Source organism: Triplophysa rosa, linkage group LG20 (assembly GCF_024868665.1).
Source record: "Triplophysa rosa linkage group LG20, Trosa_1v2, whole genome shotgun sequence".
In the NCBI taxonomy this organism is placed as follows: domain Eukaryota; kingdom Metazoa; phylum Chordata; class Actinopteri; order Cypriniformes; family Nemacheilidae; genus Triplophysa; species Triplophysa rosa.
The window spans coordinates 11,385,401-11,412,590 of NC_079909.1; the positions used below are offsets into that span (position 1 = coordinate 11,385,401).

Here is a 27,190-nt window from a genome sequence, read left to right on the forward strand (position 1 = left end):
CTGAGCAGAACCAAGCCAATGATAATGATCCTTTCAACAGCAACACTTCTTGATTTGGCTTAGTCATATGTTTTCCCTTAGGGGTTTTCCACCTGTCTTACTGGCTGAGAGAGATCGGAAACTGCATAGTAAATGTGGTCAATTTACTTCTCTGGAAATGGAGGTTGAGCCACATGGGGATGATGAATAATAAAGTCTAACAGACCAGCATTATATTTGCTGGGCTATAAACGGAGTAAAAACCTTTCATCATTTATTGGTAAAATAAACAAATAAGTGTAATGCTACAGGACATGTGAGAGGTATATAAGTGTTATCAAAATGTCACTCTACATCAGACTGTGGGTGAACACTGTGGTGTAGGGCTGTATAGATTCCTCTAGTAACTCGAGTAATTCGAATACAAAAAAAATCATCGAAGCAAGCTTCGTTTAATCCATTTCACTACGGAGCACTGCGTTTCCCCATGGACCATAATTACTGACACACATCCCGCCAAACTCTGGACATGTTATGTAAACACAGAAGACGCTGCAGAATACATTACAGAAAAATAAACCGAGGGCAGAGGTTTTCATTTCTGCTCTGACAACCACGAGACTGCGAGAAACACTTTGTGTGTGTGTGTGTGTGTGTGTGTGTGTGTGTGTGTGTGTGTGTATACCAAACTTTTAGGACTTCAGCCAGCAAAGTTTATCCTGTCTGACTAGTGCGCGTCCCATAATGTCTTTATGGCTGTTTAAACACATGAGCACCTAACAGGACAGTACAGTGCGGCATATAAGTAGGGCTGGGCGATTAATCGAAAAGTAATCGAAACCGACATTAAGAAGCTCTAACCGACGTAATTTTTCAATATCGGTTATTTTGAATACTTTCCCTTTAATATCCATGTCGACGCGTGCAGCTGTACCTCACTTTTTTCTTATCAGAGCAAAAGAGACTTAAAATATTCAATTTATTTTGGGCATACACATATATGTAAGATATTATTAGAAACTGTAAGTTGTCTACTTTTACGTGTGTACACATACAATAACGTCAAAGCGTTATTTTGTAAAATAAAGAAAATAAACAGGGTGTGTTATCAGCCGTCTCCACTCCGCTCACATAAGTAATTTCTGAAATGCGTCACTGATCCAAAACTCAGCAAATACTTATCACACAAACATGAAACGTATGTCTAAAGAAAGCTTAAAATGTCTAGTTTTAAATGCCCCGATTCAAAAGGAAATGAAATATTCTGTGTTAATGTAATATGTGTGAAAGACAGGTACAGTTGATACGAGACATTCTCGTATTTTTCTCACGACACATGCAGACAGATGATTTGCTGATTTGTGTTGCGTTTGTTCTCCTGTCTTCAGTGGCAGAGGAAATGTTTCCAAAAAATAACACAAAGATGTCTATTATTCGAAATGTTCAATAAATAACCATAAATGCTTTGTATTTTCTTTGATTATCTAATAAGAAATGTTTCATTAGAAAAAATACCCCACCTTTAGTCGGGCATATTTACACTACAAACCTTGTCAGTGATCTATGCGAGCAACAAACAAAGAAAAATAAACAAAATAATTGTTCAATAATCGTAATCGAGAGAAAATGTTCAATTAATCGAAACTTTGATTTTAGGCCAAATCGCCCAGCCCTACATATATGTATTTACCAGTGCAGCACATACGCGATAAAGTTTGGCAGGTGCATTAAACGGAGCCGCTTGTTTGTGTGAAGTGCGTTTGTCGTTGTGCTTGTTTCTGTGTGACGTTAATCAATGGTGCACTGCCATTTTACTTAGTTTTAGTCTATTTTGCGAGTGAAACTTGTTTTCCGGCTGCATTGAGTCCATATAATTGAGTCCATATACTGTAACTAAATAATCCCGTTATTTAAACATGCCATTCGCTGATTTTCATGGATTTGTCTGCGTCTGTGCTGAATGAGGACATGAACACATGAACTTCCTCTCCAGCGTTGCTCTGAGAGTTTATTTCAGATCATTTTACTGAGTGAAGCTATGTGAAGTGAAGCTATCAAACACGCACTAAATAGCCAAAATAAAAGTCTGGTTAACTATAGCAGTTTTATGTGGACAAATATATTAATATTTAATAGTAAAAAATAAAAAACTGAACTTTGAAAAATTAAAACTAATTTAGGTAAATTAACTAAATGCATCATGCATAAGCTGAAGTAAGTCGTTTACCTTTGAAATTATTATTTTTATGTATGTTTCTTATTTACATATTTGTATTATATTGCAATTTGAATGTAATATGGCAATGGAATGTACTAAATGGGTTTAGTTTTCACAGATATTAGTGCATGCAATTTTGGCAATTAAAATGTTAATTTTTCAAAAAAGGAAACAAATTACATGTTCATTTTAAGAGACGTCTTATTTTCTCTTGTATATTTAGTATTGCTCTTTAATAAAGAAAAGTACTTATTATCCGAATACCATGGAATAATTGGTAGAATACTCGATTACTAAAATAATCGACAGCTACAGCCCTACTGTGGTGTGTGTATTACAGGTCTGGTTTCATTCATGCAGAGGCTATGTATGAGCAATGGTTCCCCTTACCATAAAACAAGACCATTAAAAATCATGTGACCAATCATGACATTACGCTATGCAGTCAAAGTATCTCTTACACAGTAGTAAAAAATATACACAAATCCCAAAACAATCTACACTTTAGTTGCGTCTTACTTGGGAAAATAACCTCTGACAGTCATCATTCCATGAAGTTAGAGAGGAAGTACAACCTTGCCATGAGGATCAGCACCGAAAGAAACAGTTCCTCTTTACAAAAAAATTTGAAGACTATGAAACATTCATAAATATGACTAAAATACTAGGCGTTCTTTTCCACGACAAGGCACAGAGTGCAAGAGCAACCCTTATTCAGGGCTCCAGACTACGATTAAATGGTCCAGTTTTTGAGACAGCGCAAGCATTTTTTACAAGTACTTCCGCATGTGCGACCTGCAAATTTGGAATTTGTTTTAATTGTTATTTCATGTGGAAAGACTAGTAGAACGTGAGAACTCCCCCAGTGCAGGGTGTGTGAGAGAAGTCAACTGCATGCCAGTGTGCAGGTCACTCAGGTGTCACTGATGTTTCCCACTGCTGTGAATGCGCACAATCCAGGTTGTCATTGACAAGTTTACACACACACAACGTGAGCGCATTACTACGGTTCAAATGAATTCAGATTCCAGTCTCTTAGGGCTGGGCGGAATGACGGAAATATGCAGTTACCGCGGAATAAAATGTCAACTGTAAGAGATTTTTCTATTCCGTGTATTCCGCAGGTGTGGTTAACTCGTTGTTCTGCAAGTTGGGAGTTATGATGAAAAAACATGTGAATTAATGCATCCATAACAAACAGGGCTCCAGACTATGACTAAAACGGTCGTATTTGCGACTAAAAATATTAATTTGCGAGTGATATTTTTGCAGAGATCGCCACAGCGACCATGCAAATGTACTCGTTTTAAATTGTTTCCAACGGAAGCGCCGCTTCCAGAAGGTATCTGCAGGTGCATATTAAAAAAGCTCATTCTCACGTATTTCAGAACAGAAGTCAGATTGTTTTGTAAATCTGTTAATAGTTTTAATAAAGTTCAACTTTAAGCGCGCCGAGGCGAAACTTGCGTTGAAATGTGCGATGATGCTCACAGCATGAGCGCTTTGACGTGACGTGACGCAAACCCCCGTTTTGGGAGACGCATGTGGAGTCACCAGAGACTCGCAGTGCAAAGACAAACCTAAAGACAGAGAGTCACAACACACTAAAAATGCGCATCTAATAAAGAGTAGGGATGGGCGATATGTCCCTAAAACGATATTTTCTGGTATTTGTTGCGATAACTATACAAATGACGATATAACTATAACACAAGTGATAGTAGCTGCATGTAGTCTAGAGCCTCAGAAACACAAACATTAATCAAAAAGTAAAACGTACCCCAAATCAAACAGGCTCCTAAAATATACCTACAGTATTTTTGTAAATATAAAATATAATGGTGACATTAGACTTCAAAAGGTTGTAGTAAAGAAATAATTAAATTAACTAAAACTCCATATACACATCATGTCATACCTAAACTGTATATAGCCTATAGTTGGGTGGAAACGATCACATCACGCTGTCAATTACTCTCTCCTGAATGTTTAAAAAAATACTTTTAGCCGAACTCAATGTTGTGGCGTTTTAATGTATTAAGACTATCAATAAATACTTAAACTAATTAAATAAATGAAAGTGAAACTAAACATCAACTCAGATGCACCTACAGTGCCATCCTTCACGAGAGGGAAGCTCCTCTTTTAGTGCAAACTCTTTCTCAGCTTCACGTCCACCCTCCGCTAAACACATATGAGCTGTGAATGGGTGTCACAAAGAAATACATCATCAACTAGGATTTTTCGTTTATATCGCGGGAAGACTAATTCCTAACGTGGGGAGAACTTCTACCGGTATATCGCAAACTATATAACATCACCCATCCCTAATAGAGAGTACAGAGCGATGAAGACCTACAGTACATGAACACCGGTTTACAACACCAGTCATATACTGTACTCTTATTGTTTGTGCATATATTCATACTTCATTGTTATACTTGTTGTCTATCTTTCTACTCTATACATATGATATAGCCAGAAGATAAATAAATAAAAAAATCTCATTATCAAAACTTAATTTGATATCTTTAGTACATTTTCAAATAAATAAAAAAATCTCATTATCAGAACTTAATTTGATATCTTTAGTACATTTTCATAGCTTACTACATAGGGATGGGCAATATTATATCGTTTGCGATATACCGGTAGAAATTCCCCACACGATAGGAATTAGTCTTCCCCCTTCCTATAAACGATAAATTCTAGTTGATGACGTATTTCTTTGTGAGACCCATTCACAGCTCAAGTGTGAAGCGAAAACAGGTAAAGCTGAGAAAGAGTTTGCACTAAAAGACGAGCTCTAAATCTTGTTTAGGTTGGCACTGTTGATGCATCAGAGTTCATGTTTAGTTTCACTTTCGTTTTATTTAATTTGTTTTTTAAGTATTCGTTGATAGTCATAATACATTACACCACAACATTTAGTTTGGCTAAACGTATTTATTTAAACATTTGTTAGATGTTATGCGGCGTGCGCAAATTGTTTAATACGATTTCTTGCCTGTTATATACAGGATGAACAGAGCGTCCCGTGCGCAGCTCGCGCCCACATGTGCTTTAATAGCGACACAGCGCGCACAGCACTGCTGCCCGTTTACATACAGTACAAATGCGAGTTTGTATTACGTTATTTTAAATACGTTTATGAGTGTATGAAAGCATGGATTATTTAATTAGATTTCTTTTATCCGCATTTTTCTGTTCTCTTTCTGTAGCGCGAGTTATAGACAGATTCAGTGTATGTTGCTGTGAGAAGAGAAGGTTCACACAGTTCAAGAGAGAGTGATTGACAGCGTGATGCGATCGATCGTTTCCACCCAACAATAGAATATATACAGTTTTAGGTATGACATGATGTGTTTATTGAGCTTTAGTTCATTTAACTTTTCTTTACTACAACCTTTTGAAGTCGAATCTCACTATTATATTTTATATTTACAAAAATACTGTAGGTATATTTTAGGAGCTGTTTGATTTGGGGTAAGTTTTACTTTTTGATAATATTTGTTTTTCTGAGGGTCTAGACTACATGCAGCTACTATCACTTGATGCAAAAAACAGTGGTGGATGGCGTTATGGATACATCGTCATTTTTATCGTTATCGCAACAAATACCAGGAATAATCGTGATAAAGTTTTAGGGCCATATCGCCCATCCCTATACCTACATTACAACTATGGTGAGCATTCAAATGAACTGTAATAAATAAATAAATTAAGTCTAAGTAAAATGAGGTATAAGATATAGAATTATAATGGGAGATTGTTACCATGAAATAAAATAACTAATTCCGTGAAATAGATTTTTGGTCATTAATTTTTATAAATAATAAACATTTTTGCTTGCGCTCCTAAAATTTTCAGTCAGAGGCTATAGTGCTCCTAGTAAAAAAGTTAGTTAGTACACCTAATGTGTTTTCACCATGCGAATTGTGAAAACATCTGGGGCCTGGTCTATAAACACTGCATACACACAACATAGCCAATGAAGTGTGGAAACAATTTTTCATGCACATATCAGGATTTATCAAAATAAATTTAGTAGAAATTTGTGCACACCGCACTGGATGAAATCTAGAGCCCGACCGATATGGATTTTTTGGGGGCCGACGCAGATACCAATATTAGGGAGTTAAAACTGTACATTGTACTGCATAATAGTACAGTCCCAGTCAAAAGTTTGGACACACTAACTGGAAGTGCTGTATATAGGCCACATATAGGGCTGTCACGATTATTAAATAATCGTCTCATCGCGATTGTTTGACCTCATCGCGATGATTTCGGATCATCGCAATTATCGCACATCTCTATAGAAGACACTAGGGGGAGCTGTAGTGCATCTGCATATTGCATATTTTAGTGTATATATTGTTACTAAAGCATGGTAATACTTGTAAAATGTACCACCACAACACAATCACTTAAAAAAAAAACTAAAACATATACAAATTACCTGCAGTACAATTTAATATTATTTAAGCAAATCTCAGTGTGAAAACCAGTCTACCAAAATTTAATTAACACACAAGTTAAATTTTATTGTAGTCTTGCAAGTGAGAAAAAAACAAACTAGAAGCTTTTCTATGACTGATAGCATTTTAATGGTGGCTTCAATTCACTCCTGATCAATTTACTTCATTTACAAGTATTTGGTGGTTGTATTATTGACAGGTAAAAGCCTTAACCTTAAATATATGATGACCCAATATTTTCCGATGTATTTCCAAGAAAAAAACATAGTCTTGTATTCAGAACAATATGGTCGTTTCAATCGCTGAATCAAAAATGTATGAGAATTAAATGTCAAAGCTCAAAAACAGACAATTAATCGTCATAATCGCCAAAGCCCTAAAACAGACAATTAATCGCCATAATCGCAATGATTTATTAGACAATTAATCGTCAATCAAATTTCATAATCGTGACAGCCCTAGCCACATAAACACATTTTTTTGCAATGATCACTCAAATTATGTGATCAAACACTTATGATGACATGACAAAGATATGTAATGGAGGCAGGGTATTTAACAATACACTTTATGGTCCAAAATAAGCTTTTTTTTATTGATTTATCAAAAATGACAAATTCGGCAGAAATCATAGGGCTCTACTAATGTAGCAAACAAATTTGATAAGCTCATTGTGAGAGCAAAAGACAGGAACATTGTTTATTTACTTTATAGCATTCCGTCTTACCAACTAGGTAACAACTTCCTGTCACCATTCAACAGACTTGCGCCACGAGCACACTGTTGTGGTTGTTGTACAGGAAACAACAAATGAGAAAGCAGCCACAGAAAGTTCAAATGTATGACCCAACATTTTAATAGTGGCAGGAAATGGAGAAACTAGCTATGTTTACATGGACACATCGGATTCGATTTATTCAGATTGTGTAATCTGATTGTAGTGTTTACATGAACAAAAGATAAAATGATCGGATTGATGTGCGTGTTTATATGCTTAAAGCGGATTAAATCTTTTGACATGCGCACTGCGCATGAATGGGTCTTTCCCGCTGTTTCAGGATGCGGATACTACTATCCTTTCTCTAACCACTATTTTACTTTTTAAAAAATAGACTTGATATTTTACTATTTGGTATTCTAATTAGAAGGTGACGCGAAGATTAAGCTTTATTCTGTGCTGCCTTGATTTATACAACTTTAAAAATGCCCCTTCCTTCGCCAAAAACAAGAAGTCTGTGGATGTGGGTTCGAAGCAAGGACTGGTGGGAAAACGTTGTTCTTTCCCACTTCACAGATGATGAATGGAAGGAAAATTTCAGAATGACTCGACAGACATATGAGACTCTGCATGATGGTGGAGGGGTACATGGCACCTGATGAAATTACCGTGAGAGCACCAATACAATGCGAGTCGCAATCGTGCTGTATAAACTCGGAAGCTGTGCTGAGTACCGTGTCATTTCTAATCAGTTTGGGGTCCATAAAAGCACGGTGAAGAAATTTGTTTACTTGTTCTGTAAGGGCATGGTGCAAGGACCGACAAAGCAGCTGATTCGGGTACCAAATGAGGAGGAGGCAACAGAGATCGCTAGAAGGTTTCAGGAAGCACACAACATCCCGCAAATAATGGGTCTTATAGATGGGACACATATTCCCATCCTTCCTCCTTCAGATGGGTACAAGGACTTGGTCAACAGAAAAGGGTGGCCGTCTTACGTCTTGCAAGCAGTTGTCGATCACAAATCATGGTAAGTAAATTCCTTTTTAGCATGATATAATTTTGTAATAATGTATTTTTTTCTAAATAATAAACAATTAAAAACTATGAATGAATAAATCTTCTGGTTTTAAAAAAGCATTATGACACTATGTGGAAAGGACAGTATTTATTTTATTAACTATAATGAAACTATTTTCAAAAAATAATTATACTTTATTTTCAGTTTTTGGAGCATCAGCTGTAAAATGCCTGGCAGCGCACATGATGCCAATGTGCTGCGCCAGTCTGATCTCTTCCAAAGATGTCACCTGCTGCCAAAGGTGAGGCTTGTGACATATTTACTTTTTAGTATAAGAGAACATGAATTAAATGTCTCGCCTTATTATTTTTTTAGGGTGTGAAAAACATCGAGGGACAGGACACAAGACTTTTAATAGTCGGGGATCCTGCATACCCACTCCTCGACTGGCTCTTGAAAGGGTATACAAACTCTGCGCGTTTAATTCCAGAACAAGAATATTTTTATGTGTACCTGAGCTCACTACAAGTAGGAGTTGAAAACACCTTTGGGATGTTAAAGTCAAGGTGGAGGGTGCTGTTAAAAAGAAGTGATTTTCACTTTTCCTTTACGCCAGCTGTGATTGCCACCTGCTGTGCACTACATAACTTCAGAATGAGAAGGACAATACCAACAGCAGGTGGTTGGAAGAGGCTTGTGACCTCAATTCCATGTATCCTCAGCCTAACCAGCCAGTGAATATGGAGTACAGTGCAACTGGAAACAATGCAAGAACAGCTCTCACAACTTATATGGCAAACCACTTTCTCCTACGTGCAGGGTATTTCCACTAAATGAAGCCACTTAAAAACAACTCTGTGTTGAAAAGGTAAAAAACTTTTAATAAAGAACAGTTTCACACATTTGAAAAAGTTATATCTTTCACAAGTTTAAGTGCAATATTTACCAATTTCAATGAAGAACAGTTTAACACATTTGAAAAAGTTATCTCTCACATGTGCAAAAGTTACCCATTTCTAAAACACAATTAAAATGTTAATGGTAACATATGCAAAAAAAGTTTGCCTAAGCTGCAAACACAACTTTCTTTGCAAAACTACAACATTAAAGTTACAGGTGTCAACTCAAATTGAAAAAAAAACCCTGCCAAAACTGGCAATAAAACTTGCAAAAACACCCAAAAACAAAATGGCTAACACAACAAGAGCCAGACTGTTTTTTTATATATTTTTTCTCATCTAACCCAGGTCGTGTAGGCTATGGTCAGATCTACAGCTTCCGCTGCCATCTGGGCTACTATGGGAGTGGTACATTGGCCTATTGTAAAACGGACCCATGTATTGCTGTTGAGGCTGCAGAAAAGGGTTTGAGGTTGGAGGCTGTCCCTGGAAAGGAGGAGCTGCTTGGTAGGGTTGAGAAAAAATACTCCTGAGACCATCAAATATCTTCCCTAACAGATATTCAGTTGAGCGAGTGCTTTCTTCCACACACCTTGAAAGTAACATCTCATCACGTTGTTGATTTCTCTCTTGGTGTTGTTCAATTCTATCCAAGAAGGATTTTTGTTCAGCTGACCAAACCTGCATGAGTTTAGCATAACCAGATGAGGATTTTTTTCCTAAAAAAAATATATATGCATTATTTCAAATGTCTGATTGCAGTGACAATCAAAAGAACACATAATACCTGTTTGTTTACATATTACCTAATATTCTTGCATTTGTTAACTAAAACTTAGTGCAACGTACATTTAAAAACGGACAATAGGTATATGACAACATTAAGTCCTTCTTATTGTGTGTCACAATAAAATAAAGTTCCACTAACCTTGTGTGTGTTTCTCTATAAACACAAGAAACTGTGTAATTTTTTATTTTGAGAAATTGCATACAAAACTTGTGTTGTTCTGTTAAGCACTTAACAACCAAGTAAAACTAAAAACTTTGTAAAACCTTCCTGTTTTTCGATTAATAAAGAATGGTTCTAATAATGCCAAAAGTCATGGGTTTTTATTGGTGGGAAACAAAGCAATATAAAAACTTATAAGCAGTAACTTAATAAACAGTAATCGAATGAATCCAGTGCACTGCTCGTTCCCGCATCCTCAAAGCTGCAGTCATCTAAATATGACGATCATCATGAATAAACAGCTAACGATACATAAATATATGTCGCTGCACGTGTTGCAAAACATGACAACTTACCAGACGCGTCTTCTGTGACAGAAGCACTCCCATCAAGCGAATCCTCTTCCGGCACCTGGAAGCCGACATCTACGGCATGAGCAGCGACAGTTACCAGTGGTCTTTCTCCCATTATCTCGTCCATAATATTGTAGAAGAGAAAATTAGCCGGGGATTCTCCAATTTTGTTGTTATGGGATTTCGCTTTGTAGTATCCACTCTTCAGGGCTTTCCAGCGGTTTTTTATTTGCTCAACTGACCTGTTTATCCCGGCTTCTTGCAGTTTTTCGAACACCTGCTTGAACAGTTCGTTATTCCTTGACTTGCAACCGTCTAATCTTTCAACTATTTTCTGTTCTTTTACAAAGTGCAACAAAGTGGTTTCTGTTGCAGACCAATTTTGTTTCCAACACGCCATCTCTACTTTGATAACAGGTGCGTTATACATCATTACGTCTTTGCGTCCCATCGATGTCTTTGCGCATGCGTAGACCTTTCTAGTTCGTTTTCAATCAGATCAAGTGTATACGTGTCCTATTAAGCGGTTTACAAATGGTATAAACCACCCCTTACAATCCGACAGTCATTTTTAATCTGATTGATGTGTTTATATGGAACATTTTCATTCGGATTGGACGTTTAATCAGATTACAATGGTCCATGTAAACGCAGCTACTGAAAGCAGCACATGCATACAAAAAAAAAACATCGGAGTGGTAATTCATTACAAGCTTTACATGGCAAACAAAACTGCAAGATATAATAAATTTAAAGGCACTAGTCTTTCTAACTAATTAAAACAAGCAGATCCCTTCCATGTTAATTTAAGAGATAAGATTCAGTGCATACTGATAACAGAAGACTTATGTCCTATCTTTCAAAGCAATGTCCTAGACAAAAAAAGAAGCTTTTCACCAGACTATACTAGGGATGTGCGAGACCATTCTAGTTGCATATGTTCCCTAAATTTAATCGGTGCGACCTCAAAATATATTTGGGAGCATTTGTGCGAGTGCACATTTTGTTGTGGTGCTACCTGTTTTCATTACTGTACAGAACACACTAATAACTGCACAAAGTATGTGCGTACCGCCGGCCCGGCCATTTATAGACAACGTGATTTTATTATTACAATTACTTAAATATCAATATTTTAATATTTCAAATGCAAGAAAGACGGATTGATGTTATTTGATGGCAGAATGAGCTGTAAATGCGGTGAATGCATCTTGAGCACACTCAATAAAACTGAGATGAGAATGTCTCAGCTTCTAGATTCATAGTAGTTTGAAATTTCTTTGATTATACCATATGTTCTATAAATGAGCTAATATGGGCAGTATGCTTTATTAGCTGCTTTTCAATGCATTCTATAGCTTGTTCTGCACTTTTTGTCCATTGCTTTCTATTTGCTTTTTGTTTACACGCATTGCTTTGCTTTATAAATAATAAAAACATGATATAATGTAGGCTATCCACCTTATTTTGGGCGTAAATGTGGGAGCCGCCATCTTTGAGCTGTTTGTGTTTAGACTTCCGGTGAGCCACTATAGCTAATGACAGTAGTAAGAGTTGCTGTTTTGACTTGTAAATTAATATTTATTCTGGAACCCAAAGGTTCAAGCGTAATGTGTGCAGTTAGAGGTTGCCATAATAGCCTGTACAAACGCAAAAAATGTCTACAAAACATTGGCTTTGACCATAATACACGCACCAGAGCTGAATCTGGATGTCGCGCACCCTATGATCTGCATCCATTATTCATTATTTTAGCCTACTGGATATTCTTTCTCCTGGAAAATTGACCTACTTGACTACAATAACTAATTAATGACTAAACAACTATTACTAACGTTTATTAATAAACGTTCAAAGGCAGGAGTTTACGGGGTAGAGTTACACTAAATCTAAAATAGCAGGTAACATATAAGACATATTAAGCACAACTAAAACAGTATGCAAATAGTGGTATAATAATATTAGCAGCAGTTAAAATTTAGCTGTTAACATTTTTATACGTATTTAGCAGTTAAAACTTAATAGGCTAAAGCAAACCTACCTGCCAGAGGATCGCAGCTGCATGACCAGCTACAGGACTTGCCCTGTCATTACATTACATTACATTTTCATTTAATTCGCTTTTATCCAAAGCACATTTAACATTTTGTCAACCCGCTAAACAGTAGGCTACTGCTAGCCTTTACCAGGCCATGTTACTAGGAGGATTGAAGCTGAAGCAAGCAAGGTAGAGAATGAACAACATGAAATATTGTCTTTATTTAGACATAAAAACAGACAGTTATTGGTTAGTATGTTTTGAGTCGTTTTTAGAAAGTTGTGACGGATGCTGCAGCTCTGTGGAGACCTGTGATACAAGAGCAACCAGCTGTCTCCACTCTTCATTCCGAAAAAACAGACTTAAAGGAGAAAATAAAATGGATTTTGTATAGGCTACATATTTTAAGCCCAGGCACAGACCAGCCAAAGCAAACAAATGCTCATCGCATTACTTCTTGCAGCCGCTAAAACGATCCAGTCAGTGTTGGCGCATCAGCAAATTTATAAATATTAATGATCATAACGTCAGGAAAGTGGAACACATATGCCGTTTTAGCTACATTAAGTCTTGGAAATGAACAGTTTGATTAATAGCCTACATTCTTTAGTCTTTAAAATGTATTAAAGTTTTTGGACCGCCTTCTGGGCCATTCTTAGTTTTAGACTAGTCGACTACACGGTTACAAAACTTTCGTTTAAATGACTGTCAAATTAGTCGTAACGCACATCCCTAGACTATACTAGAAATAGACTTGTGTCACAATACAAACTGAGCACACATATTTGGCTGACAGTAGGAAATAGAAGAGCTACATATATAATTTCTATGAAATGTGCCACTTTTCTAAATCTTAACATCTAAATCTTAACTAAATCTTCTAAATCTTAACATTGTGTATGAGCTGTACAGAAAAGGAAAATTAGATTTTAAGCCAAAGTCTGATATGACACTGCCTACGTCTGTTCTTCGGAACACATTCCTCATAGCTGTCTAGCAACTCAGTATATGTGATGAGCAGTAATGTTATCACTGAAATCTTTTCCACCTCCTCAAAATACACAGCCAAAGTCCCATTCACAATGATTTAAACAATGACATGCTGAATGCAACATGTTAAAAGTAGTGATGCACAGAAATTTCGGCTGCCGAAAAATTTCTGCCGAAAATAGCATTAGTAAGAAATAGGCCGAAATAAAAGCTGAAATATCCGGCACCCATGCTTCTCCTTTCCTCACTCACGCTCACTCTCACTTTAGCTGTTATCAAAGGACGATAATGTAAGCGCGCCATAAAGGCTGAAACTAATAAATAACAACAGCTCAAAACCAGCTGACAAAAAATGACACGCAAGCTCTGTGTGATGCGCGACTGCGTGTGACCGGCTTTATGTTTCTTTATTGTCAGATATCACGTGCATGCATTGACTTGTGCGTGTTTTAAAACCAAACTTTAAATGCAACAAACTCTTCATGTGAATGTTTAGCAGAACGATCTGTCAGTAACTGATGATGTAGCTCACATGGACTGTCATCCAGTAGGTGCTGATATCACTGAAGCTCATTTTAAGCTTGTTTACATGAACAGACTCACTGCCCCTCTGAGTTCTGCGTGTTGTTTTCATTAAAATGATTGTGCACCATATATAAACATCTTGTATTAGCAAGAGCTGCTGAGTATGACTATAACTTGACTACTATAATTCCAAGATAATTCTAAAACTACATTGTTTAGATTATTGATAAAAAAGTTATATTTGATTGTGTTGCAATGACCAAGGAAAAATTATATATTTTGTATTGTTTTAAAATATGTTCTTCTTAATTTGGTATTTTTTTTACTGTGTGTAATTAATGCAATTAACAAAACTATTTATAGTTTTTTTTAGACAGATTATAAAACAAAGTCTTGCATCTACATATAGCATTTATGATATTAATAGTATAAATAATCAGCATGTTAAGAGCATTTCATTGTGAATCATGTTTTAATTGGAAAGAATATTTAGAATCAGTTCTAGTAGGAATGGCATGGAAAGCCTGTTAGTAACTTTGTAAGTACTCCTGCTCATGATATATTCATTTCAGTTGTTACATTTTGTTGTCAGTAGTTTTTTTTAAATATTAAAATAGACCATTGGGACTTCGCTTCAGCACCAGAGCCTACAGCACATTTTCTCAGTTACTAGACCTTCTATGTTTCATACAGACTGTGGCTATCAGAATAAAAAGTAAATGGCCTGATAAAACATTAGATTGATTGATTTAACATTATTTATTAAAAAAAGTATTGTCCGGACTAGAGGTGGGCGGAATGGCCAAAAATCTATTTCACGGAATGAGTCATTTTATTTCACGGTAACGATATATTTCATGAAACAATCTCCCATTATAATTCTATATTTTATACCTCATTTTTCTTAGATTGATTGACTTATTTATTACAGTTCATTTAAATGCTCACCATAGTTAAAAGATATCAAATTAAGTTCTTATAATCAGATGTATTATTTATTCATATTTATCTTCTGGCTATATCATATGTATACAGTAGGAAGATAGACAACATATATAACAATAAAGTATGATGCACAAACAATGAGAGTACAGTATATGACTAGTGTTATAAACTGGTGTTCATGGGGTCTGTACTGTAGGTCTTTATCGCTCTTCACTCTCTATTAGATGAGCATTTTTAGTGTGTTGTGACTCTCTGTCTTTAGGTTTGTTTATTCTCGGGCTTGTTTTTGCACTGCAAGTCTCTGGTGACTCCTCACGCGTCTCCCAAAACTGGAGGTAGAAGCGCATCACATCAAAGCGCTCACGCGCTCGCGAGCATCATCGCACATTTCAACGCAAGTTTCACCTTGGCTCGTCTGAAGTTAAACTTTATAAAACTATTAACAGCTTTTCAAAACAACCTGACTTCTGAAATACGTGTTGAGAATAAGCTTTTTTAAATGCTGGCGCAGATCCCTGCACGAGCACTGCGGGTTAGAGAAGCGCCAGACTGGAGCGGATCACTAAACTACAGACTGAAAGAAGGTCAAAAGAATGTTTGATACGTTCACTTGTTACTGGTGGATTAATTCCTTCGTTTTTTTCAAAATAACGCCTAATTTGCAGAGCGCAGAGTTAACCACGCCTACTTATTTACATTCCGCGGAATACACGGAATAGAAAAATCTCTTACGGTTGACATTTTATTCCGCAGTAACAGAATATTCTGTCATTCAGCCCAGCCCTAGTCCGGACTGCCGCCACAAAAACAATATAGCGATCGCAGCCCCCCCCAAGCCATAAACCTAGGGGAAACACTACAGTGCATCACTAAATAAAATAAAATCAATCTATCAAATGTATACCATTATTTGACTTATTTGTGAGTGTTGTTTTGTAAAGTCCATGGCCAAAAAACAGAACATAAGGACAGACAACACATGACGTTTAATTCTCAATTTAAACAGATCAATATATCCTAGGACATATCCCACAAATCTGTGGATTAAAGAGTAGGTTAAATATTAGGGGTGGGCCGATCACGATACCCTGGATCGGTATCGCGTCGATACTAGGGCTGGGCGATGCGTTTTAAAAAAAATGATCAATAATCGACTTCAAAATCATTGTGATGTCCGATAATATCGGGTGTGTTTGACTTCATGCAACGTTGCGCAGACGATCAATCTGCGGATACGGACTGGGAGGGAATTCGTCCCGGACCCGCCAAGTGCCAAACAAACAAGCACGCCGACACACACACAGGCGCACCATGCGCACAAACCAGTGTTGCAGTGACTTCTTTCATCAGGTAAAGCGCGTAGATAAACCATAGCTTTTATGCAGTAGAAAAATGTTGCAGGTGTCCTGAAATTTCATCCTACCCGTCAGACTATCCTACCAGGCACGCGCACATCAATGTTACGTCATTTTTTTGTGCTTAAAAATCATCCTACCCTTTTATTTTATACTGCTACGGGAATACGACAGTGTATTTTCGTTGTTAAATCATTCTACATATAGTACAATTTGATGGGATGTTGCGCTGTAAATTAATCCTACATGTTTCTTTTATGCTGGTAGGATAATCTGGTATTTATGCTGTAAATTTATTTTGTGCGTTTATTTTAAGATGGTAGGACTATCTATCTGACGGGGTATTTTGCATTGAAAAATCATCCTACCTGTTTATTTTGTCGATGTGGTTTAGATTATATTAAGTTTTGCCCTGCGGTAGGAAAATCTGACAGGACAATTCGAACACCGGTTCAGCCTCGCGAGCGTGAGGTTTTGATTTGCCGACGTAGCTCGTCTTTCTCTTGGTCTGTCTGTGCAGCGACCGGCAGAAAACAGCAGCACTTTCAACTGACCGAACAAAACAGCGTTTCGAAAATTCTGTCACTGTTACTGACTGCCTGGCATATGAACATTAACGTTCACGATAAAGCCTACATCGCATGATAATGTTATAACGCGTATTATTATCAATTATCGTATTGTATCGGTCTGTTGTAATTGACATCGGGATATTTGCGAGACATCGGCGATATACGATAACATCGTCACATCGCCCAGCCCTAGTCGATACGGACATTTTTTGCTGGATCGGGTGTCGGAAGTGGTGGGACGATCCAAAATCCGATCTTGTGCTGAATAATATAATCGAGCTTTAAGAAGGCTGAGCTATTAGGAAATAAGAGTTTTCTTGCTGTAAGAGTTTTCATGCACTAAATTTTAACCTTTTCTTTTGTCATGCGATAGCGTTATGTGAGGAGAAATCAAAAGTTCATGAAAACTCTGCTACTGCGGTCATCTGTCACTCTCCATTCAACATAGTGTTCGGAGACAGTCAGGACGCTACTCTTTCCAAGATGTTCCAATGTTTTAATTATTCTGCATAATCACTAGATAATAGTCTTTGGATTTGTTTAAAAGGATTGTATTTTGCTGGAGTTGGGTGTCTTAGATTAAAGCATTGGAAGCGGTCTGAGTAAAACACGTCACTCACACACACACACACAATAGCTCTGTTTTTAAACCTCTGATGAAAAGGCTCAGTAAACTATTGGAAGGATGCAATGCACTTTATGTAAAACATATAACATATCTCTCTTACCTTTGTGTTGTAACTGTTATAATCTATAAAAGAAGATGTGTTAAGCGCGTCAAGGCGGATGTATTAAGCGCATCATTTCTGCGCACAGTACGTGTAAATACGATCATCAATGAAGCGTGTCATCCAGCTCCCAGAATGCGCAATACGTGTAGAGAAGCAGATCCATTAAGCACATCATTCTGCACCCGAGATGGGGCCTTTTGTGCCACTTTACATTAGAGCAGAGATGTACAGTAGTGAAGTATTTTCACTTTTACTCATGTACATTTTTCAAGTATCTGTACTTTATGAAAGTGTTTTTACTTTAAAAAAAATATTGCACTACATTATAAAGCATATATCATTATGTTCAGTCAACTTTCATAAGTAATAGTTTTGTTCAATACAATAAAATACATGCAATTCTACACTGATCAGGAAAAAGCAGGACAAGTATCGGATCGATATCAGTCAAAACTTACAATATAGGTATCGGAATCGTATTGTAGAGGAAAAACTGGTGTCGGCCCACCCCTATTAAATATAGGATAATCATGACAATTATTAAAAAATTAATAAAGTAAACAGAACAAAAGTATAGAAAAAGTAGTGCTGATTTCTGTAGTAAACAACAACATTTTCAGCTGTCAACAATGCATTCTATGGTGTGTCATGCCTGGTTAGGACACGGTAAGAGGGTAGGTAGGTTCAACACCTCAAAATAAATAAGTGTTTCATCTCTGGTTCACACAAGGAGATAACAAGATTTAAGTCCTTAAAACATCCTTTTTTGTGAAGTCTTGTAAACACATTTCCAGACAGCCCTTTGATAACAGTGTGCATTTAAACAAGTCCACCTGACTTTGAACTAGGGCTGTGCCGATAAACGATATCATATCGAATCGCGATAGAATGCATTTCAAAAACGATGATAAGCTATTGGCATTTTGACTCGATATGGATTAATTGGCAAAGAAAACTCAACATGAGGAGGAAAACATTACTGGAAGCGGAAACAAAGGTGAAACTAACCTCGAGTTGTCATCACGCCGTTTATCAAGTGTCTTATTTATTTCCGCAATCGCCGGTTAAACAAAACAAACGTGAGGCGCAATTGCAAGCGAGTTACTTCGAAACTCAAGCACAAACATTTTTATATCCATCGTTAACATATCTGCTAACATGAGCTGGTGCATATGAAACAAACCAGCACTGCCCTGTACAGATTAGAGATGTAATGAAGTGAGTTTGTGTGCACATTAAAATATTAAACATTGTATGTAAGATGCTTGCATGATTAAAGAAATGTACTACAGTTTATGTGAGATGTCTTTTTGAAAGACTGAGGTTCACTGAATGCATTGAATGAATCCCACTACTCGAGCAAGACATTATTGCAGCGTTATGTATGTGCGCAGGTGCTGAGCCAATAGCTTTCGAATGTACCAGTAACGGAGCCCTTTCATTGGTTGAATGTACTGAATGAACATTCCCTTTACTTAACGAGTCAATTGAGTCAAAATGAGACTGGTACATGTTGTTCATGGCCTAATATCCTCTGTGTTGCAACATTAATTTAATTGAATTTTAACTGGTTAAAGGTTAACTTTTGTTAATAAACTGTATTTAAAATAGATTATTTTAAATACAGTTTTTTAATTAAATATATATCGAAATAAATATAGTTATCGATCAATATAGAAAAAAACTATCGAGTTTACTTTTTTGCCATATCGCCCAGCCCTACTTTGAACCCAATCTGCCTTCACAAGTTTAAACCTGCAAGTGCATGAATTAAAGATCACAGTGTCACAGTAATGTCTATCTATCAGGCACAAAGTATTCTTTGCCTTGTTCTTTTCTTCCTCGTGTTTTCAATGACATAAAATGATTATATCTGCATACCAAGCTGAATTAAAGATTTATGGAATCAGCAAATGCATTTACTTCCAAGTAAGCAGAGTCATGAGCATGCTGATAAACAATGAAATGGTCTCCAAGCACATAGACATTAATGCACCGCTTGCGTAGACTCATGGGCAGAGAGTAGACTACTCTTCAGATCAAACTGGCTTTATTAATAGGTAAGGTATCTGCTGTTCAGCTCCGATTCACATTTCCCAAAAAATATTGATCCAAGAAACACTGACACACAACCACAAAAACTAATGACGTAATGCTTAAAGGGATAGTTCACCCAAAAACTATATGTAAATGTACTAACCCTCAGATTGCTTCAAACCTGTATACATTTCTTTGTTCAGCTAAACACAAAGGAAGATATTTGGGAGAATGTCAGTAAACGAGCAGATCTCATCACTCATTGACTCCCATAGTAGTTATTTTCACTAATCCCTACTATGGAAGTAAATGGGGGACGAGCTGCTCGGTTACTGACATTCTTCCAAATATCTTCCTTTGTGTTTAGAGGAACAAAGAAATTTATACAGGGTTGGAACAATCTGAGGGCGAGTAAATGATGACAGAATGTTTCAAAATTTTCATTTTTGGGTGAAAAAAAAATCGCTTTAACTGTCAGTTTTCCTATAACACAGATCATCAATGGACTCCACAAACAACCATCCAATCTCGATGTTCTCACTTAATCCAATGCTTTACAATGCCCCGGTTTTCCTGACTCCCACAAGCATGCATAGCAGTGCTCTTCAGGGTGCTAAAAAAAGCCAGGCTGTGTGTTGGTAATGAATGTAAGGCTAAGCCAGATTTGTCACCAGAGACCCGCACGATGCTGACATCATCAGTTGCCCTTGAAGATCAAATGGGTTAAACTTCACCAAATAATTACTCCACCGCATCAAGCTGAAGCAAACATCAAAAAATAAATCTTACAATAATGTTCATCATTATCAGTAAGGTGTGAAGCGACTGATTTGAGATTGTAGAAATACTTTGGGAGGCACCCGAACAAGTTCCAACTATGAAGTAATAAACATGAGCTACAACCAACTAACCAAAAATATGTTTTGAGGTGGTGAAAGAACACCTCTGCATTTCTACTCTGCTGCTAGTACAGACAGCAAGTGGGAGGAAGCCAACCACAGATGTGGATTGTTTTGACCTATGATACATAAACAACTTCACATAATTAGTTTTAGAAATGGTCATGCCCAATACCAGTACCTCTTCTACTAGAAGAGAAGATAAAACACAAATCACAATAATAACACTTGTAAAGACAACAATCCATATAAGACAACCAGCCCAGCATTGGGTCAAAGAGGGACGAACCCAGATGCTAGGTTAAATTAACTGTCTATATCAGGCTCAAAATTGGGTTAAAACAGCACAGCATTTTTGGTCGAAAAATCCCAGCAAAAGTTAGTGATAGTTCACCCAAAAATGAAATGTCTGTCATCATTTACTCACCATCTTATTTCAAAACTTTATGACTTACTTTCTTTTCAGCAGAACACAAAAGAAGCTCTTTCGAAAAAAGTTGGTAACTGACCAGCTCTGGCCCCCATTCACTTCTATTGTATAGACACAAAATCAATGCAAGTGAATGGGGGCCAGTTTACAACATTCTTCAAAAAAATCTTCTTTTGTGTTCTGCGGAAGAAAGTCATACAGGTTTGAAACGACAAGAGGGTGAGTAAATGGCGACAGAATTTTTATTTTTGGGGGAACTATCACTTTAAATTACAACCACACTGTTGGGTTTGCCCTTTTTTTTGACCCAACACTGGGTTGACAATAACCCAGATTTTTTTTAGAGTGTGTATGTTTGTACACAAATGTAGATGTTATAACACAGCTTACAGCCAAAATTAAAGTGTATTTACGCATAGATGTACGCCAAAATTTAACTATGATGATATTTCAGTGGCATAGTACAATACATCAAGTACCGGCAAAGGATGTAAAAGACATTTTACTATTAGATCCTATTACCTAGTTGGTAAACATTTACCAGTAACTTAAAGTGATAGTTCACACAAAAATGAAAATTCTGTCATCATTTACTCACCGTCTTGTCATGTCAAACCTGTATGAGTTTCTTTCTTCCGCAGAACACAAAAGAAGATGTTTTGAAAGCTGTTGTTGACCGTACAGTGATGGCAGCCAATCACTTAAATTGGTTTTGTGTCCATACAATAGAAGTCAATGGCTGCCACCGCTGTTCAGTTATCAGCATTCTTCAAAATATCTTCTTTTGTGTTCTGGAGAAGAAAGAAAGTCATACAGGTTTGAAATGACAAGAGATTGAGTAAATGATGACCGAATTTACTTTTTTGGGTGAACTATCCCTTTAACTTCTGCCGGAAAATATACTCAACTAAATAAATGGCCATGCTGGTTTAAATACAACGCATGCGTTTGAGACAAAGTAATGCAGTTTATTCCTTTTGTGAATGTAATATTCTAAACTATCAGTACGTAAACCAATACTACATGCCAATCTGATCAACACCTGTGAGTCAATTTACACACCCTTTCCACAATTACCTGATCAAAACAACTATTCACATTCCTGTTTTGTTAAAGCCTGTGGATTTGCGTCAATTCAAATAACCTCCCCTTGATAGAGGTGGGAAGTCTTATGTCATTCTCTGTCCTCTCCTCCACGCCACTTTTTCCAAAACACTGGTTAATATCAAAGGCCGGCTGGATCAAGGACATGCTCTGCCACCTGGTTCTTAATAAAACAGATGGCTGTTCAATTTCCATTGTGCTCCTAAAATGAATGATTAACCAACTCTTAAATCACTGTTCTGCACTGTGTATCCTGAAACGACACCTGCAGTAAGACACTTAGTAAGCTTACCTACTGTTAGCTAGAAAAATAGGTAGATGTCGTGAAGGTGGTAAAAATATATGGTATAAAAAGCTCAAGAACAATGTTAAAGTGTGCTGTTTTGTAGATAAAAGATATCCGTCAATAAGATCATTACAGCAGATTTATAAATGTCACTGTCCTACCTTTAAAGCGTACTTCTCCCCACTTCTCTTGTGAAAGATCTCCAGGACCCTGCCATTTATGCCCAGTCCCAGGACCTGACTAGTGACTTTGTAGTCGTCGATTATGGCATTTTTCTTGATCTGAAGTGAACCTTTTCCCAGCATGAACTGGGCTGGATTTTGCTGCTGCTGCTGTTGTGGCTGCTGCTGGTTCGGAAACTTCGGCGGACTGTTAGCGTTAGTCAACATCCTCCACCTTTTTCTTCCCTCAGTTAAACAACTAACGTTAGCTACTTCTCCCGAACTTCAATCCTTCTTTGGCAACACCCAAGGCGAGAATCTGCCTCAGAGAGTTCGACCCTAGGCACATAAACGACGTTTAAAAGCGATAAAACTGACACAAACCCTCCTCCTTCGGTTTCTCGCTGACTAGCCAAGCTAGCTAATATCCATGTCTAGGGTCAATCCACCACCAACTCAAGGCTCAGAGAGTAAAAAGGCGAGCTGTATAAAAACAATTTCAGGTTAAATGAGTTCGAAGTGTCGTCTAGTATTGGGAAAACGCCGCCTAACCAGTTAAAAACACGAAAGTTGAGTTAAAAAGTGGAAAATGACATGCGCTTAAACGGCTGTTCTCTGTGAGAAGCACACTGGCCCTTTGAGACTTTCGGCCAGCGTCTTGTTACTCTGACGTCATCATTGGGTTTGGAATGTCTGCGCTCTTAAAGGAGCCGACAGCTATTGGGTGCGTTTGACTTTCAAGCAACACTGCGTAGACCAATCAAGAGATGACATCAAAATACCGCGAGAACAATTCAAAACCTAGCTCACCTATTTGAGCGCTCTCGCGAAATTATTGTCAAGCGCCGAATCGCCGATCGGTCTGCGCAGAGCTGCGTGAAGTCGAACACACCTATTCACTCGGATTGATAAAGGGGTGATGTTAAAATATTTGAATGTGTGATATTTGTAAAGGTGGAAACTGAAGACAACATTGTCCTAATGTTTTATTAGTTGCCAGCTTATTTTTTGTTTAGTTATTTTAATGTCATCTTCCCCCGGCTGTAAACAATTTCAAATGTTTTGTTTAATAAAACAAACGACGTCAGTCATTACAGCCGCAAGAGGGCGTTGTCTGCAAACGGTTCACATGTGCTTCGCTTATTTTAAATTATACACTGTGAATTAAAAATTAAACAATTATATGTAACATTTTAAACAATACATTTGTGATACTAAATAACGTTTCTTACCTCATACAAAAAAATATTAATAGGCTAAGTAAATTTCATTAACTCAACACCAGACATTTTACATGGTCGTAATCAGAAAATACACAAGAGGGCGCATTCGATTACATCATCCCCTAAAAGCAACCGTTTAGAAAAGTTTCAATACCTTTGTTTTGTTTATTATGAAACAGGCAAAGGCACAGAACAGATTTAAAGATTGTAGTTGGCAAAAGGGCTTTCAAATGGCTTTGGTAGATATTGAGGAATGACTCAAATTCTTCTTGTCATTTCAGGCTGGGTGATCTCAAACAGAACTCAGACATGTAAATTGTTAAAACGTTTGGCACTGTGATTTTATGACATATAATCACGTGTCTGTTGTTGACACTTAAAACAATTGCTTAAAAGAATTCACTCTTCGTCATGTGCAGATACCCTAACACTTGTAAGGCAGATGTTATCAGCAATCTTGTCTTTTGTGTCAGCAATATTTCACAGACACATCCCCTGTTTTGTTAAAGGTGGTAACCTCAAAAGAGCTCAGTAAGAAGTGAAGCTCAAGCATACATTTAAAACTCTTTCAAGGAATGAAAAGAGATGGAAAATCCCTGTTATCAAACTGTCACTTGTGTTATGAGTCATGCCTTATACATGGTGTGTATTAATGTTGGATGGAAACATGCTTGTTGTTGCAGTATGTGGACCAACATCGCTGTCCAAGTTGATAAAAAGAAAGAAAAAAAAACTTTACAAAATCTACCTTAATGCACCCTAATGTTAGGGTAGAAATGTTCGATTGGTTTTGAGTTTATACATTTATGCAAATATGTCGAGTAACCAAAACAAGCTTGTAAGTTTGTTTTTCAGGGTTACTCTGTTTGATGTTTTCATTAAAGAACACAATATTTGATGCTTGTTACAAAACTTAATATGCAAATTATATGTGTTGCTAACTCGTTGTTAGTTTTTGGTGGTATCACTGTTATTTTATAGAGAGATAGTTTTATTCCTCATTTTATACCATTTTCAAATCTACAGACAGCTCTCTAAAAACTATATTAATCCAAAGGTTACGCCTATGTTTTTAGGTTGGGTGCATGCAGGGAATTCTGCAGGCTACATGGAGCATATGAGCCAAGGCTATTTACAGCAACCTGCTTCCAGTCGCGCTTGCTTCCCAAAAGCTAAAAACATCCAAACCCAGGGGAGAACTCTATATTGAGGGTAGTATCTAATTTCATACGTAGTCTATGTGGAAAATGGACTTGGCTTGCATCTGTGGACAGACGTGTGTGAACCCACTGCACCCACCAATTATACCAGGGTTTACCGTATGTCATCTACTTCCTGCTGATAAGCACAGTGACTTTGGCGAACTCACACAGATATCCAATTTAAATAGGTAAAACAGGCCTCTTTAACTTTATTTGTGTACCAACTATCTGCACAGAAACAAACATTTCACAAGCTCTAGAGAAGAAGAACAGGACACAAGCAACAGCAACCCAAATCTAGGCACAGTTTGAATGGCCTCCCCCTTCCCCCAGCCTAGAAAACAGCTCGACATGTTCCAATTTATCCAGAGACTGTGGTATTTAGGCCCTGTAGCTTAAGAGACAGTGCTATATTAACATGAAGACCAAACATACAAATTAGATAAACTCATTCGTTGAAATGCTGTCATAAAACACAATTAGACAGCAATAAAATGGATTTTAAAAAAACATGAAGGCTATGTAAAATGTTCATGATGTACCATTTGATCAGGGAGTCATTCCAGTCTGCATGTGACAGTGCAGTTATTTAAGTGGAATGTTTCTATGGTGATGCACGAAAAGAACAAGGGGGAGTATGCATTAGTTGGCATCATGGTTTATTTATTTAATAATTCAATGACTCAATAATTTAATTGACATTTATATCTTAGTGCATGACTTTTTGAAGTACCTCCAATAAAAAAGCTCTGTTTTGATTTTATATTGTTAAAATGATCAAGAACTTACAAATCCAATATGCACAAAGTAAACACAATAATAAGGAACTTCTTGTTCATAAAATTGCCGGGTATCATTTTGGCAGATCACATGACAGTGTGGAATTTCCCCTTAAGGAACACAGAATAAAAGCATTGTTGGGTATAGCACTCATGGTCACCGACAATTTTGTTATGGCCTAAAGCCAAAGCAAGAGATGATTAAAAGAAAGATATAAGAAAGGAAGGAAGGTTGAAGGAGAAGCTGTGACCATTCATAAACTCATGACCATAAACCACGTAACATCACAACAATCAAGGACATGCATTGTTGGTCCAATTATGGCAGTCATTTATAATTCAGTAACTTTTTATTTTCATATTGAATACATTTATTATATTTTAAATATCATAACTGATATTTTAGAGCCGATCGAAGCTGCAGCAGTGTCACACACACACGCACCCTGCAGTGTCCCTGAAGTCTAATAGACGCTATTAAAGCTCTATAAATTTTTACTGTTGCAACAGTGCTATTCAGCCAGGTGTTCAAAGGTTTGTGTTTAACGGGAATCTTTCTGCGATTAGCTGAGCTTGTATTTTGACAGATTTTAATCTTAACAAACATCTTTTGATGTTTGCATTATACTTCCTTTAGCTGTTTCTCATACACTGTATACAACTTTATTTCAACAGCTGCCTTAAATCAAATTGGCTTTACAAGTCCTTTAAATTAAATTATATTAACGTATTCAATTATACTATAAAAAAGGTGCATTTCACATAACTAATCAAATGAAGTTAAAACTGATTCAATTATTTTGATTATTTTGGTGTAATTTTTAGGAGGAGCTACTTACAGAAATGCAATATAATATATAACTATTTCTTCAGAGGTGTATAAAGACCTTACATAATAAAGAGCATGTTTTTATTACCTTAGAATTAGTTATTTCTATCTACATACACCGTGGGTCCCCTTACATGGAATTCATCATGTTGTTTCTACAGTAGCCTAATGGACAAACTTCACTACAGAGTGTTTTTCGTAAATATGTTGTATAGGGTATATATATGTGAGTAGGGCACTATTGTGGATGGTCGAAGGGCTCGCACGTTCGAGTCGCATGAAAATTCCTGTCGTCTCGCCCTCGTCTCATTTTCATAAGCAACAAAGAGCTTGACGGTGGAAATTTGTTTAGCCTACTTCTGGGTGCCAGTTTCCCTTGTGTCTCACTCAGCTAGAAAAACTGCCCCACTTTACATTCACTACTCTGTCACATGAACGCACCGATGACATGGCTAAGATGCTCCAG

The 27,190-nt window shown here is 37.0% G+C and overlaps 2 protein-coding genes across 3 annotated transcripts in view; both read right to left on the reverse strand.

Moving 5' to 3' along the window:
* Positions 1-23,359, reverse strand: part of mapkapk2a (MAPK activated protein kinase 2a) — a 47,939-nt gene extending 24,580 nt beyond the window's left edge. Inside the window, exon 1 of the mRNA XM_057362098.1 lies at positions 22,692-23,359. Coding sequence (XP_057218081.1) covers positions 22,692-22,919 — 228 coding nt within the window. The 5' untranslated portion in view covers positions 22,920-23,359. The remainder of the gene's footprint in view (positions 1-22,691) is intronic.
* Positions 9,462-11,060, reverse strand: LOC130571248 (uncharacterized). 2 transcript variants are annotated; one of them, XM_057362101.1, is made up of 3 exons: positions 10,622-11,060; positions 9,909-10,035; positions 9,462-9,816 (listed from the first exon to the last, which is right to left on the reverse strand). In XM_057362101.1, exons 1-3 carry the CDS (start codon positions 10,688-10,690, stop codon positions 9,656-9,658), a joined length of 357 nt encoding a protein of 118 aa, XP_057218084.1. In that variant the 5' UTR covers positions 10,691-11,060; the 3' UTR covers positions 9,462-9,655. The 2 variants fall into 2 exon arrangements, with proteins under 2 accessions (XP_057218084.1, XP_057218083.1); XM_057362100.1 differs by having other exon boundaries at positions 9,462-10,035.
* Positions 23,360-27,190: the final 3,831 nt, after the last annotated feature.